The sequence below is a fragment of the Oreochromis aureus genome, linkage group 13 (genome assembly GCF_013358895.1).
Source record: "Oreochromis aureus strain Israel breed Guangdong linkage group 13, ZZ_aureus, whole genome shotgun sequence".
NCBI lineage: Eukaryota > Metazoa > Chordata > Actinopteri > Cichliformes > Cichlidae > Oreochromis > Oreochromis aureus.
This window is the reverse complement of record NC_052954.1, coordinates 15,626,543-15,642,642: the sequence shown is the minus strand read 5'-3', so window position 1 is coordinate 15,642,642 and position 16,100 is coordinate 15,626,543. Positions and strand designations below refer to the sequence as shown.

The 16,100-nt window shown below is 39.2% G+C and overlaps 1 protein-coding gene across 1 annotated transcript; it reads right to left on the bottom strand.

The window, feature by feature from the left end:
- Window positions 1–5,513: 5,513 nt before the first annotated feature.
- bmp5 (bone morphogenetic protein 5) lies at window positions 5,514–15,775 on the bottom strand. The gene is made up of 7 exons (XM_031742915.2): window positions 14,755–15,775; window positions 12,224–12,416; window positions 8,197–8,345; window positions 7,637–7,834; window positions 6,904–6,980; window positions 6,668–6,778; window positions 5,514–6,535 (listed from the first exon to the last, which is right to left on the bottom strand). The coding sequence occupies exons 1-7, from the start codon at window positions 15,245–15,247 to the stop codon at window positions 6,386–6,388; spliced, it is 1,371 nt and encodes a 456-aa protein (XP_031598775.1). The 5' UTR covers window positions 15,248–15,775; the 3' UTR covers window positions 5,514–6,385.
- Between the last annotated feature and the right edge of the window lie 325 nt (window positions 15,776–16,100).

Below are 16,100 nucleotides of genomic sequence, written 5' to 3'. Positions count from 1 at the left end.
ATGCTTCTTAGCTTGGATGTCAGCCTGGGGGTCCATCAGGAGGTTTGACTCTGGAGCTGGCAGATTAACTGTTAGACTGACTTGGGAGCAGTCTCAGCATTCGCCAGTTGCAAGATGTAAGACTCAAACTGAGCAACAGGGAAGAGGGAAAACTCTCTGGGACAGTTTGTGTTGGCTGTGGAAAGAATCTGGGTTTAGTATGGGTTGATTCTGAGGCAGGATGTCATTGCAAGCCAAGGTTAGCCAGGTCTCCACAATAAACTCCTGAGTATAGACTCCTGAGTATAAGGTGGGACACTAAGTTTCTTGAGAGCAGAAACTGGTTAGGGGTCAGCAGGCCCACTTCTAGGACCTGTGGTGCTGTGTTAAGTTCAGTGGGTGAGCCAGGCAAGGAGCTAGGCTAATATGATGACCAATAGCCCTAAGGCTAGCCAACTCTGGTACAGGTGGAAAACTAGCTGACACTGGAGCTGGATGAAGCTAGATGCTCACAGATTTCCTGACAGGCTAGTGATCAGATGCAATGAGATAGACAAAGGACTAGCAGGTTGAAAGCTGCCACACATTGACTGTCCCATATATGTACTCAAATGATTTTTCTGTACCAGTGAAAAACCTCTGCTGTGAAGTTTTAACAGGAGTCCATGTGGGAATGACTCACATTTGGAGCATGCTGCAAGTGACCACTTCAAGAGCTTCTGTTTTTGGCTAATCATTGGCTTGATTTTTCTGAGCTAGAGGTTGCTGCGTGGTTCAAATGCAGGGAGTTGTTGCAAAACCATAAGTCAAGCTTCATTACCTAAAATTTGACCCCAAAAAAGTCTTTTAGGGCAAAACAGAAACACAAAAAACTGATGCAGGGAGCAAAGTAACAAAAAAATGAATGAATTAAGAAAAAATAAAAGCTAAAACTATGACAAGAGCCTTTTGAGGTACAGCAATTTGGAACCTCATTCATACAGTAAATTGCCATGATTATTACAGGACAGACATAGATAGACACAGATCTGGTTTCAGAGATGGGGAAATATCCTGTTCATCAGCTTTTGTTTATATGTTACATTATTTAAAATTCCACGTGTTCTTTGGCATAAATTGTCCAACCCAAGCAACATAGAAAAAGAAGACAGCAGGCATAGTTAATCATAACATATCATGTTAGAAGCTATTTTTGTGCTAAGAAAAAAAACGCAAAGTAATCTTTAAAGACTGCCATGCTCTATGGATTCCCATGGAATGCAATAGAAAGACAAAACGGCTCAATGTTCGATTAGCATTTAAAAACATACAGTATGCAAAGTAAACTGGACATTTAAATTTTTAATTCTAGCCTATTTCTTACATTCCATCAGGAAAGACCAAAGCATTTTAAAACATGCTAATAAGACTGACAGGAGAAGATTTTAAAATATAGAAAGAGTTGAAATGCACAGGTGCCAACTATAATATTAATTGGAGTTGACAGCTGAGTTCACAAACAGTCTGCTGTAAATTAGAGAACCGGAGAGCCCCTCTTCTCTTACTCTGAAAGATAATGCGCATAAGGGAATAACAAGCAAACATAATAGTGTTTCTGCACTGCCCTTTGTGAGGACACATTCCATCGATGGTCCTGCTGCAGCCTTGTCATACCAAACAATGTGTAAAAATGTGACCCATATGGTCTCCTTTTCAAGAGGGTCTGATTGAGCTATATGGAAGCCATAGCCCACCCACAGAATACAAATAAGGAGAACCATATGTGGGGAGATGAATTAGGTAAACTACACAACATTTTTATTAGATACAATTTCACTTGCCTTGTGGATGGACTGCAAGGTGACACTTTCAAAATAAACTCTGAGCCACAGAAAGAAAAAGATCTCTGGTTGACACAGTGTAAATCAATAAAACATGGAATTACTAAACTAAATGAACAACGGCTATTATTTTGCGCAGCTATATTAGACTGAACAAAATGTGATCAAGCCAAGCTTTGTTTCAGTCATCTAGACTGCCTGCAGCCAACAGCAGCAGTAACTGATCACATCAATGATAGTCACAGTCAAAAATGTTCAATTTAATTGTGTGGATTTGTGCATTTGCAGTGTACCCAGCATATTAATCTCCACTAAGGCGGCAAATAAATGTTTAGTTTCACAGTTTATGAGTATATTTGTGAACAGTTCCAATTCTCTTTCATGAACAACTGGTTACATGTGCTTTTTATGTCAAACAGTCTGATTTGCATCACTTGTTTAGAAAATTGATAACTCATAATACTTCAGATGCACTTTAAAATAAACTGGAATGAACTATTTAACTATTGGAAATTAAATTAAGTATTCAAAAGGGCCTTAAGTAAAAAAAAAAACACACCATGAAATCATATGGTGGACTTTGTGTCATGTATGGCAAGGTACCAAGTTTTCTCATACAGAGGTGAACAGATATAAATATGTGTTTTGTACAAAAGCCTTAACCCACTCCCCTTTTCTTTATATTTTGCTCGAAAAATGTGAAATAGGTGTAGCAATTTATTAAAACTTCTTCAAATTGACATGGAAATACAGTATGTAAGGTTAAAACTCAAATAAGATTATTTTAGTTGCACAGGCTTTGTGAAGGACGTTCAAAGCTCCTCTTTGGATCTTGGCTGCTTTTTGTTCTGTTCTCTGTCAAGATAATCCCACACTGCTTCAATAATGTTAAGGTCTTAGCTCTGGGGAGGCCAATCCATGTCTGGTAACGTGTTTTTCTATCCACGTATGCTATGGCAGTGTGTTATGTTAAAAAAAAATGAAGCTTTTGCCAAGCGGACCCTTAAATATGGTATTGTCAAAATGCCAAATTTGGATTAATCACTGCATAAGACTTCTTGCCACAGATTTTCAGTCCAGTTCTTGTGTAATTTGGCATATCCCTGCTTTTCTCCCTTAAGAATGGGTTCTTCACGGCCACCATTACACTGAGACAAATTCTGATGAGGCTTCAGCAAACAGTAGCTGGACCAAACTCAAGACTCAGATGCATCTTGAGGTCCTGCGTCATGTATTTTTTTCTTATTTATTAAGGACATGACTTTAAAATGCTGTTCATCTGTTTATGCCCATCAAACTCTTACCTTTGGCACTTTTTGTAAATTAGATTACTTTTTGTAAGACTAAAGAAATAGAAACAAATGATGTGAGTGACAGGCTGCTATTACAATTTAAAACTGGTTCTTTACTTTAAATTGTATGGTTGGCCCAACACTGGTTCATCCCTTGAGTTAGGTGACTTTTTAATGCTAGAATGATTCATAGGTCAGGGTTAAGTGGCTTAACAAACAAAACATTCCCCTGAAAGTGGTGAAATACAAGGACTGGACTGAACTGGCTGAGTGAGAAGGCAGCCAGTGGCCAAAGAAAAAATATGAAAGACTTGAAGATTACAAGAAAGTCTGGCTCCTTGGAAGCAAAATTTAAAGTAAGGAGGGATGGCATGAGACTTTTACATTAGACAATACTTTACTTTTTCTATCCATCCTCTTCCGCTTATCCTTACTAGGGTTGCAGGGCGCTCGAGCGTATCCCAGCTTCTTTGCTTTTCCAGTATTTCTAAAACATTTCTTTTTGTGTGCTTTTACCCATTTAGAACCAGCTCCTCTTAACTATGGAAATCTTTTAGATGATGACTGATATGCCTCACTGCACTAAAAGGAATTACATTTTTATCAAAAAGAAAAAAGACTGCAAAGTATTGCCTCTTTTTTTAAAAAATTAATCTGCGATTCTCATTTTGTCATTTCTAAGTGTCCACCTCTGTTTGCGGTCTGACAAGATTAATGGCTCGTTATAGCAGCTTTTTGTATTTGTTTTTCAGCATGGGTCAAAGCATTTCCTGTGGCGGTGGATTCGTTTACATTAAAATGACCTGAATCCTCAAGCACTTGTGACTTTTGGCCCAGTCAGGTAGGAGCTTCAAGATGATGTCTCCTTAATAAATATATCCTGTTTGCTGAATAAAAGAACATGTTCTTAACAGCTGCTGACATGGATATCTCTGTTTTCTTAATCAGGTAAAGAGGATAAACATGTTTGTGGTAGAAAAAAAAGAATATCAGCACATGGAAACACATCTCAACATTATGCAACTATGTTTATGTAAAGCCAACAGCATGTTGTGACATATACTATAAACCGACTGCACGACGCATGAATAATTCACAAGCAACCATTCAGGAAAAGTAAACTACCAGAGGTTGTGACCTTTTTTAGAAGTGGCCACTACAAGTGCGGATCTGATAAATGTCAAGGCACCTCTGACTCACTGCTGGCTGCTTTTGACCACGGGGGTCTCAGAGGAAAAGGGGCCACTATATTAATCCGCCCCGAGTATGGCAATTGTTACCCTTTCATGTGGTCAAGAGGTTACTGTTGAGGCGGGTTGTGTCGTTTTGGAGAACCTAAATAGAAGCTCATTCATAGCAGCTCCTGCGTTACAGACAAGGAAGAAATGTAGCTGAATTGGAAAGAATCCATCATATTAAACAGTAGATGGGATTGTTAAGTGCTAGGAGTAATCATGCCAGGCAACAGGCCACAGGAATGCAAATCACCCCTCAAGCCAAGAGTTAAGTTAGCAGGTGGCCTCGTCTATTCACTGAATGTCAACACTCCTTTTAGATGGAGCCCACATAACATCTGGGCAGGCCAGCCACTGCTTTTAATTAAGTGAAATACAGTCACTCAATGTTCTGCCATGTCAGAAAAAATGTTATAAAACAGGGAGGGTGGAGGGGGAAAAGTGCAACAGTACATATCCTGTGTTCAGTGAGGGTCAACACAGTTGTGCAAATAAATATTAATCCTTAACCTAATCCCTGCATTTCCAAGACCATTGAAGAGTTCTGCGTAACCATAGTACTTTTTTGGAAAAAGCACATTCCCTCGCACTTTTCGGGAAGTCCTGCTTATCCATGGATGAGTGCACCAACACTCACTCGGTTTTGTTTATGGTTTCCACTTTGTTTCCAAGGTTGAATCTTAGCTGGGAGCAGATGGGCAATGACAAAATGTGAATTTACAGCATCCCGGTAAGTATATGTGTATCAAGCATGTCACATAAATAATATGGTTGATGGGAACTTTCCACCATAATCTGGAAAATGTTGCTTTTCTCTGCTGGCAGTTTCATGATAATCACCCTTTTGGGCTGGTTTCGGAGGTCACAGCATTGCCTTGCTGGTAGCATCGTACTACTTAGCATTACCGCTCCCTAAGAGCATGTCATCAGGCTCTGTGGGTGTACTTCTAGTTTACTTGTCAAAGACTGATAAATCTGAGACAGTAGTCTGGCAGCAGTGAGTAAAACATCCACAGAATTCCAAACAGAAATACCTAAAAAAAAAAAAAAAAAAACAATAAATAATGCATTTATTTCAGCAGGGATTTTTTTTTTCTTCTTACAGATTTATAGCTGTGCGTGATAAATGAAGAAAGAAAAGCTGTGAAGTCAATAAAAGCCGAGCAAAAGATAAGAGCTTTCAAGTGGTACATTTATTAAATACACAGCACTCTACATTAAGATACACTACTTTCCAAACATGAGATCGAATATGTGCGGAGCAAAGATGTAACTATGACAAAGTCCACAGAGAAATGAGAAACAGTGTTTATGTAAGAGATAAACATTGTTAAAAATAAGCGAACACTCAACATTATAAGCGTTTCATTCCAGACTGACATATTCCCCTTCTGAGAACACCAGAAAAAAAAAACTGGCTTGGAAAAGGTGAAACAGTATCAACGCTGAAAGACGGTGACAGCTTGAAAACAGCTTTGGGCAGTTTGGTTTATATTAGAGAACGCTCAGTGTGTTTTTTTAATCCTGTGATCCGATTTAATTTGAAATGTTTCCAAGAGCCTGTTGAAGTTGAGACGTTAGTGTTAATAGCATAATATGGAGATCCGCCTTGTTAATGAAGTGTGCTCGTGTTACATTATTCTGTATGCGTCTGTCATGAACGATTACCGTTCTGTTCTGGGAATGAACTCATTAAGAAATTAGCACTGAAATACAGTGTTTATAGCGTTTGTAGCACACTATGTATAGAAAAAAAGGAGAAAAGAAAACAACAGAAGAGGAAGCGATCATAGTGACTCCAGTGAACAGTTTTCTCATAAAAGATATACAGTCTTAACCAATACAAAGTATATGCCAACGGACACAGAAGTTAAATGATAACTGTTGTAAAGTAAAATCAGTATTTTGTCCTAATCATTTAAATATCAAAATATTCAGTGCTATTTTTTAAAAAGAGGAAAATAAATTAATAAAACTCTATATACATAATACTGAACATGACATCACACCTCCAGCAATTCCCATGCCAGACTGCATAAATTAAAATTGGCCTCGCCCGTTAATGGCACCCACAAGACCTAACTACCATATTTCTATATTTCTTCAGGATAACATTTGAGCTGTCATCAAAGTAAAGTACTGATATTGCGTTGAGCTTGGTTGGGGCGCAGCATGGTTTTGGCACATTGTCAGGAAACATTAAGTGGACCTATAAATGAGAGCATAAAGTAGAGTTTAAAGAGGTGCAACAGCAGAGAGTTACAAATGGTAAGAACGTTATTAGCTTATAGCGCGACTTTACTGCAACGCGCATGTGGGATACACTCTAAAGAATGCTTACCAGCGTTTGCACAATAGCATGATTTGTTGCATTCATGTGTGCGTTGAGTGGAAACGAGCACTCGCCATCACAGTAAAAAGCAGCATAGCCCTCTGGTGCAATGATCCAATCCTTTAGAAAAAGAAGACATTTAGTATACGTGACTGATAATCTCATAATTTGACTAAATGAGTAATTTTTGTGTGATTACCTAACAATTTTTTCATTGTAAGAGATGTAGAATATTTGTGTTTTACCTGCCAACCCAAGTCCCGAAAGCTGACATAAAGCTCATGCTTCTTACAGGCTTGCTTCTGTTCACTGGTGTTATAATCTGAAAAATAATAGTACTTTTTTATGACAGGAAATCATTTTTTTTTTTACTTACTACAAGATGCTATTATAAATGTATTGCTTTTGGAGTTAACGGATGTTTCAGAGAATTATTACTACACCCAAAAATGAAAGTTGAAGTAAAATTCCTTTCATTTATAAAGGTAATTGGTGGATAAAAAGCATTAATCAATGTGCTCGATTATTTATCGAAATGATCAATGACATGTGTAGCCACAAATCTGTTTCCAAAATCAAGAAAATACTTTGAGAAGAAGAACAAAGAACAGCAAAACTATGTCAAGCTCACATTTTACAATATGAAACCAAAGACAAACATAAAACTAACAATACTGACTCACTAATTAGGAATCTTGCCAGTAACAGGGATAAAATGTTCGTTTTGAGGTTGAGACCATAAAGAAAGGAACGTGTAAAAAAAACGTCATCCTCTGGCGAGTGCTGCCAAGTGATTGTGGAAATACAGACCAATAATTTTTAATCTGACAAGCACGGACAGACAGTCTGCTGAACAGGTCAGCAACAGGAACAAAGGATGTAGTGAAACGGATTATTAAAAGACTCTGTGTGTAGGGTAAAAGAAAGTATTCACAAAAACTCATTTTAGCATCTAAGCTGCATTTTAAGCCCACTTACCTCCAGTTTTTGGTGCCTTTGAGGATTGTTGTTGATTATTCAATTTATTGCGACTGTGGTTCTTTTTTTTCCCACCAGCAGCTCTGACTGAGCGAAGCAACACCCCGCTGGCCTTGAAGAAAGCAACCAGGAACGGCTGTTTGGACTGGGGCCCGTTCCTCCCGATGATTCCGGCAGATTTTATGTTTATACTTCGTCCTTTAAAAAAATAAAAAGGTAAATAAAACTTTTACAACAACATTTAAACTCAGTGGATAGTTTTAGAAATTTATGACTGCTTTCAGAGTAAGTACAAATACAAAAACCAGGTCAGCTCATCTTAATTTTTTGATTTATGGCAATCAATTGTTGGTAATTGGTGATAAATAATCATAATCCAAACACTGCCAGACATTTGACCTGATGTCACATAAAACATTTTTGTAAAATCAAATGCAGATATTGTGGATTGTCTTGAAAGGTGAAGCTGACCTTTTAAAAGTCTAGGAGTTTAAAATAAATCTAAAGTGATTACAAGAGAAAAAAAAAAGTAATGGAAAGAAAAACTGAACTCCACTTGCCATCTACAGTTTCCACACAGAGTTGCAGGCCCAGGTTCTGCTGTGGATTCATCACCCAGTGGTTACTGGTAGCTGTTATGTCAAACACTAGCCAGCCTCCATCAGATGCCTGGACCTTTTTGGAGTCAAGTAAGAACGTCTCTGCATCTCTAAAAAGTCAATGAAAACAATGTCATGAACATCTGCACTAAATAAGCTACAGTTAAAATGAGCAAAAACAGCTGGTGCATATATCACTGGCTACTTTGTTAGGCACATCCATTCAGCTGCTTGTTAACACAACTGTCTAATCAGACAGTCACATGGCAGCAACTGAGAGAATTCAGTCATGGTAAAGACAACCTGCTGAAATTCAAACCGAATCAGAATGGGGAAGAAAGGCGATTTAAGTGACTGAGATCAGAGAAGAATGGCCATAAACGCAACTCAACCATTTCTTAAAACCAAGCTAAAGAGAAAAGAACTTGTCTGCATGCACAAACTTGGACAACAGAAAATTGTGAAAATATTAGGTAAGGTCAGAATTTGGCCTAAACAACATGAAATAATGGGTCTATCCCGCCTAATATCTGCAGCCTACCTGAATATTGTTGCTGACCATGTTCATCCCTTTATCCAGCTTTCTGTCTATACTCTCTTTTTCTTTTCCCTTTCCCCTTACCCTCCAACTGGTCATGACAGTTTCTTCAGTTTCTTCCTATGAAAAATGAGTTTTTTATTCCCACCCTCGCAAAGTGCTTGCTTATAGGAGATTGTCTGATTTTGCTGTAGGATATTTACCCTGGCATAAAGCACCCTGGGGTGACTGTCGATGTGATTTGGCACTAAGCCTGAATTAAATTGAATTGAACCTAATTGAACTGAATCTTCTGATAGCTGCTTCCAACAGGATAAAGGACCATGTCACAGAGCTCAGACTGTTTAAAACTCGTTTCTTGAACATGACAATGAGTTCACTGTACTCAAATTGCCTTCAGAGACACCAGATCTTAATCCAACAGGGCACCTCTGGGATGCGATGGAATGAAAGATTGGCATCATAGATGTTCAGCTGACAAATCTGCATCACCTGTGTAATCATATCAATACAGACCAAAATGTCTGAGAAAATAAAGTGGCTGGTGAGTGCACATGTACTTGGCATTATTTTCTAGAACATGTAGACTGAATCTTATCATGACTGAGTACTTTATTCCAAACTCTACGGCAACTCTTCCCTTCCTCCTCTGGAAATCGAACATTTATCTTAGTACTGAAATGTGCTGATTTGCTCTGTAAGAGTGTTAAACTCGTTGCTGTGTGCTGGACCTGAAAAGAAAGTGGTGCTTTTGTTGGAAAAACCTTTCACTGGTAATAAATAGCAGAGTCGTGGGGTACAGGGTTTGCCAGTACTTCAGAACTTTCAGGAGCTATGAATCATGCATATCAGCTGTTTTTCTTTTGCTGTTTTTTAACATAAGCTTGACATAAGGCCTCAATCAACTCAAAGTTGAAAAAAAAAGCCCTACTTCCTAATTTGCATTGGATTCCTTTCAAGTTGCAGATCAGATAAAGCAGAGCCTGTTAGGTTTTTGTGGTTGCCTGACGCTGGTCAGAGACAACCAAGATTTTCCGTCAGTCCTTCAGGAACCATTTATGTCTTTATTGCAGGTGTAATAAAAATCAAGCATAATCTTTATGCATGACATACTTCTAAACTTCCTTTTTGACTTTTGTAGCTTTTAGCTTATTTCCTGTGATAATTTAGTCTGAGTAGGTATAGGTTTGTAGCTGTATCCAAGAGTGTAAATGTTTATCCGACATTTTAATCTGGGGTCACTAGATGTACTGCTCCACAGAGTATGTGACTGAACACCAAAGCTGAGTGGTAACTTTTCAGACTGCTCTGTGTTTAACAAACTATGTTCACAAGTCAATATTTTCCATTAGGAATTCATGTTCAGCAGTAAAGTTCAGTACCACAGCAGGTGTGACTCTGAGGAAGGTGTGTAGTTGTCTGAAACTACAAGTACTCTGACTTTAAGTGTACATTTGACAACCTTTATGGATACGAAGTGGAGCATTTTCACATAGTTGCTTTTGTCTCTGTGTTTCATTAACTCAGTGAAGACACAAGCAAGTAAACATAAACCCTGTAAGTTTAAAATAGCAAAATAATTTGTGCTAATGTTATAAATAAAAAAACAACTTAAAGTTCAAAGAACTTATTAGTCCTCAAATACATACATAAAGTGTATTCTGGTTACAGACTCCACAGACTTCCCCAATACCAGCATCTTATCTTATATACAGTGTTACTCTCATGCACTATATAACACATTTTCTTTATCACTGGCCATTGTTTTTACTTAACTTTTATTATTTTAAGTAAATGGCAGAACATGTGGACAGGAAACAATTTTTTTAGTGGGATTTGATTTTCTAAGCTTTATATTAATGTGTATGGTCGGTCTCTTAAACCCCTAAAATAAACTAACAAAATGGTTTTAATTTGCTACCGAGACCACAACCTGTTCAATCTGTGCTAAACTGATTTTGTTGAATGGGCCAAATGAGAACCACTGGCAATCATGAGTATTTATATAATCAGCATTTTGTAGAAACTTAGTAGAGGTTTGTGGCACAACTTCACCTGCTTCCAACGTACAAGGTGAAGAGGATAAGGTTTAAAGGGGGGTCAGACCTCCAGCAACTTGTGTAGTATATAAAACAACATTAAGGGCACAGGCTGAAACTCGTCTGTGTCTATAAGCAGCATTCTGCCTAACGCGCTGGAGGCAAACACAAAAGAATCTGTATGGCTTTACTTTACAACTGAATCCTGCTCATACTATAACTGCATTTAAGCTTTTGTGATGACAGAAAAATCAAGAAAACTGTTCTCTAAGATTTCAGTCACTGTGAAAGACTCGTACCTGTTTGTGAGCACTAATTCAAATACACTATTCTCCATGAAAGCATGTGTGAAAATATGAACTGAGCATTCTTCCCCTTTAAGATGGCAGAGTCCATTGACTTGGACCTTTTCAAAGCCCCCGAGGGCCATATCTTCCCTTCAATCACCCACACACATTTTTGGCAAGCAAATGTGGGCCCACTTTTAAGTGCACCCTTGTGTATTCAGCTATGTCTTGCTTTAAACTTCCGGAATATTGTTAAGACAGGCAGGTGGCGGGCATAACAGTGACCACGGGAGCACCCTAGGGAGCCTCCAACCCCCCCTCTCCCCCGATACGGGCCCTCGTGGTTTCATCTGGGACACAGCCAGCTTGGCAGGCAACACAAGACGAGTGATAACTGACGGACCTTCCAAGCTTCATAAGTGGCCAACTTGCTAATGGAGTTCTCTTTATCCGTGAACTATATTTGTAAGGCAGACATGGTGCGAATGAAGGAGAGCAGAGTTTGACATGGAAGGATGTGCTTTGCAAGTGGAAAGTTTCAACCCCCGACAGACAATGGCCATTGTGAAATAAGATACAAATCGAGATGCAAATAGTTTTAAATAGTTCTCACTTTTTACAGTAGCGGCTACTTCATTCTGCTTTTTCACTACAAGGAAGAAGCTTCCAGCCTGTTTTACATTTCACTAAACCTTTAAATAACTGAGAACAAACTTAACGTAGGTCCTTTGTCTTTGTTCTTTTTTTTAAAAGACTGACTCATTTTATGACTCATTTTTCCCCCTTGTTTATCTACAATAATTTTATGCCCATAAAATGAAGCAATAAGTCCTTTAAACTGTAATCCAAGAAGTGCTGGGAGATTTTGGTTAAATGCAAGTAGCAGCATTAGTAAAAAGAACACTTCCATGAGTTTACTAAAGCAGCAAACACCACCCGGTTGAGGTAAAGCATTTTTAGTTACACATTGCTGGATAGTTTAAGCTGTCGTTATGTGATAAAAATATCAGAAATTATTTAGAGATTACGCAGTTAAACAGTTCAGGCCTTGGGCGAATGCACAGAGGTACAATCACATTTAATATGCACATTTAATACATAGTTGTGGTTGGTCTGGCACTTACTTGTTTTGATACTCTTTGATGACTTGATATATGGTCACCTTCAGGGTAATATTGTCGTAGCGGGCATGACTACGGTCCTTATAGATCCTAAACTCTGCCGCAGTCACCGCCTCCCCTTCTGGTATTTGAGTCAGATCAAAACGGAACTCCTTGTAGTGTCTTCGTTGGTGAGAAAAATCTTTATCTTTCTCCACTGGAAAAGAAAATATTTTACGACAAAGTTGATTTCTACCGGGAAGAAAAGTTGATAAAAAATATATATAAATGTATGAGTTCACCTCCTGAACTGCTTCTTAAGCTGTTTAAAGGAGAAAATATGCCAGCATCAACGCGCAGGAAAAAAGTGTAATTTATCACATCTTCTTTCGCATTCAAGGTCCAATCCAAACATTTTGACTACCAACAAAAGCACTTTCCAGTTCATTAAATCAGTCAACTCAATACAGGTAGCAGTTCCCAGACAGGCCCTCTACTGTGTGCCTAACTGCATTCTCTGGCCATGATGAATGGGCTGTCAGTTAAGAAAAACAGGCTGATTTCAATTAAAGACACTTTCGTCTGCTCCTCAAGTGAGAAAAAAGAGCAGACGGGATTCTTCAGCATCACATGAGTGTCTACTCTGACCTCATTTCTGACCTCATACTGACCTCTGCTAGGTTTCATAAAAATTAGCTAACCCTTAAGCTTGAAAGCAAAATATTTCTAATCTAATGGATAATATAAGATTCCTTTTTTAGGTTTGTCTTTTTTTTAAATGGGTGAATTTTTTTTATACCTGTATGGAGACAAACGGAGGATATGCACAGCTTATTTTTTTCGAAGGGGGAAGCGTCTGTTTTTAGGTGAAAATATATAAATATATCCTCAATTTCAGCATCAAAGAGCTCCAGCGTACCTACATTAGGGACATGCTGACAAAGTGACCTCGGCCCTTTCTCACCTCCACCTGGTAGCAGAGAAGAGGCATGTGGCTGAGGTCAGCGGATGTTCTGACATCCACTGTGATATCATGCAGTGCATTTCCCTGATATTTTATCGAGAGGGAACGCCTGCCGTTACTTAGCACAAACAGGTCAGAGGTCAGCTCTGACTTTTACCCACTGAGCGTGTTCCATTATATTAGCCACGGGTGGTAATCTGAAACAGAAGTGCCACTGAGAACACAGAGCAGTTACCTTTGAAATAGCAAAATATTAAATAAAAATGTAAGATATCAGTTTTATTCAGCTGGTTCTAACTGGGCTGTAATGAAATTATCAAATGACTGATATTTTATTAATAAAAGGCCCACTTTTTTATGTCTTGTGTGTTTGGATGTTTGAATATCTGGCTTCTTATTGATACTACAGTAAGCATATTAAACCGCATAAAATGCTACATAGACATTTTTAAAACAGTTGAGGTCAGTAGCTATATTTGAGTGTACTGTAATAAAGACAGAGCCCCATTGAACACTCCACTGACAGTCTCCAGAATGAGAGCAGAGCCTTCAAGCCTGACAGTGTACATGCCCCGGTGTAGCGGTAAGTGGAAACAGATGGGCTGAGACCAAGGTGAGGGAATAATGTTACAAGCAAGTCTCCACAAATTCACTTTAACATGTTTTACTTTGTATTTTGGAAAATAGAATCCTTAAAGAATAAAATAGTGAAACTTTGTGGATGATATGTTACAGGGATTTGTTCTACACTATTCAGTTCAGCAGGACTGTGCAATAGTTTGATTAATTTTCCGAGTGCCATTGCGAATATTTTTAATCTTACCATAGAACAACAAATGCTACAAATAGCACAAATATTATGAAATGGGCTTGTGGTTTCTCTTAGTGACAGAACCTCAAATATGAGTATCAGTCAGTATCACCCTCTTTTAACAACAGGAAATAATTTAGGCTAATTTTCTCAAGGTCAGACAGTCATCTGATAAGTCGCTGTGAACTGCTGGGTTAAGGGTCGCAGCTACCGAACAAACACAATCATTATACATAAAAGCGACTTAAGAAAAAAATAGAAAGCAGCACAAATTGATGGGTCAAAATGTTCAGCTCGATTGTGTTAAATACAAAATATATAACAGGAGTCTATAGCAACCCCTCGGTACTCTGAGAATGACTGATGTCTGACGGCGAACTTTAAATTTTTACACTTAGATGCACAAATGTCTTTTCAAAAATTATAAATCTTGAATTTGCTCCTCGGCAAGTTTTTGTATGAGAGGTTGCACATAAGAATATATTGCACGCGTGTCCGGTTATTTTTCCAGAAATAAGTGGTAATATTTTGCATCCCAAAAAGCAGGCTCGTTCAGCTTATGCTGGTGTTTTAAAATTTGTCTTGATGTAATCTATAATAAGAGAAATAAAAAGTTTAAAACTCCTCACTTATCTCTGAGAAATAGAAATCAAGTGAAAGATGAATAAGTCCATTTCTTTCAGTGTCCGTGATAACCAAGAATCACCTGCACATAATCCCAATGTATATATTGATTTAATAGCACGTGGTGGATATTGATCCCGTCTTAATGACACTTACCCAAATTGACAAAACTCATAACCATGTCGGCGTCATTGAGAAAGTTGGTGTCTTGCGCTGTGGTGAGTGCGGGGCTGTGGCCTACGAGAGGGGCCGCTCGGTAAGGCTGTGCCACACGGGAGTAGTCGGCATGCTGGGGGTTGTAGTAACTTTTCCTAGAGTGCCCTTGAGCCTTGGCACTAAAGCTCTTCCCTGCGCTCTCCTGCACGCCCTCCTCCTCATCCACGGCCATGGCGTTGTACAGGTCGAGCATGAACAGCGGCGCGGAGGACGCCTGCTTCCCGGGAGAGAAGGGCCTGGGACGGTGAGGCAAGCCCAGGATGGAGAGGATCTCTCTCTGTATCTCCCTGCGCTCGTGATTGCGCAACCTCCTGTAAATAAAACTGGAGTGCACATGATTGTCACTTAAACCGCAATGCACGCACGACAGGAAACTCAAACAGCTCCACGCAAGTCCAAGTACGGCACGGTTCAAAGGTGTAAGCGCTGTCATCTTGACAAATCAGCTCACTTTGAGATGTGAAGGTGAACTACATCGCACTCAGTGAGGGGAGAGAAAAAAGCGCAACAATTTATGCTATAGCTGTGCCAACACGGAATCATAGACTTTCCATATTAGCCAGAGGCACCACAACTTTCACGGTGGTAACTAAGGAGGCTTTTAGCAGTCTGCCCTTCTACAAATGAGGTATCAGCTTGCAGAAAAATCGCCGCTCCTCTCCTGTGTGCGAGCTTCCTCCAGCAGCAGTATTTACGCCTCCAGGGTCCATCCAAAGTCTCAGCCACACCAAGTATTTATGGAGCTGTGTGACCCCGTCCCTCACCTTACTCCTTTGTGATGAAAAAACGTGTAGGTACGCCCATAACGTCGAGGGATAACCTGGAGTTTCCAAGTGGATGAAATGTGTTGAACTGTGTCAAAATTGAGCAGAGAGAAGCACTCGACTCATGCCCCGGCTCGCATTTTTCTTTTTTCCCCCCTCTCTCTCTCTCACTTTTTTTTCTACCCACTGAGAATGTGTATTGGGGCTAGTTGCCCTTTGAGTCCATCCCACACTCCTCAGCTTTTGTTTTTGCATCCTCCTCTAGCGGCCGCAATAAAACTTCAGCCCGGTCCCATGATGAATGTGGCGGCTCAGGAGTGTAAAAGGAGACACTTGAAATCCGAGAGGCCTTCTTAACGAGTGAAAGAATAATGACAGAGCCTTTTAATCACCTCAAGTTATTGAAGTCTTCATAGGAGAGGGTTTCAGCTGCATCCACCGCAAAACAACGAGGGTCATGTTTTTATAATGTATGGAGGATTCACAGGTATGGAAATATTAAATACACTAACAAACAAGAAA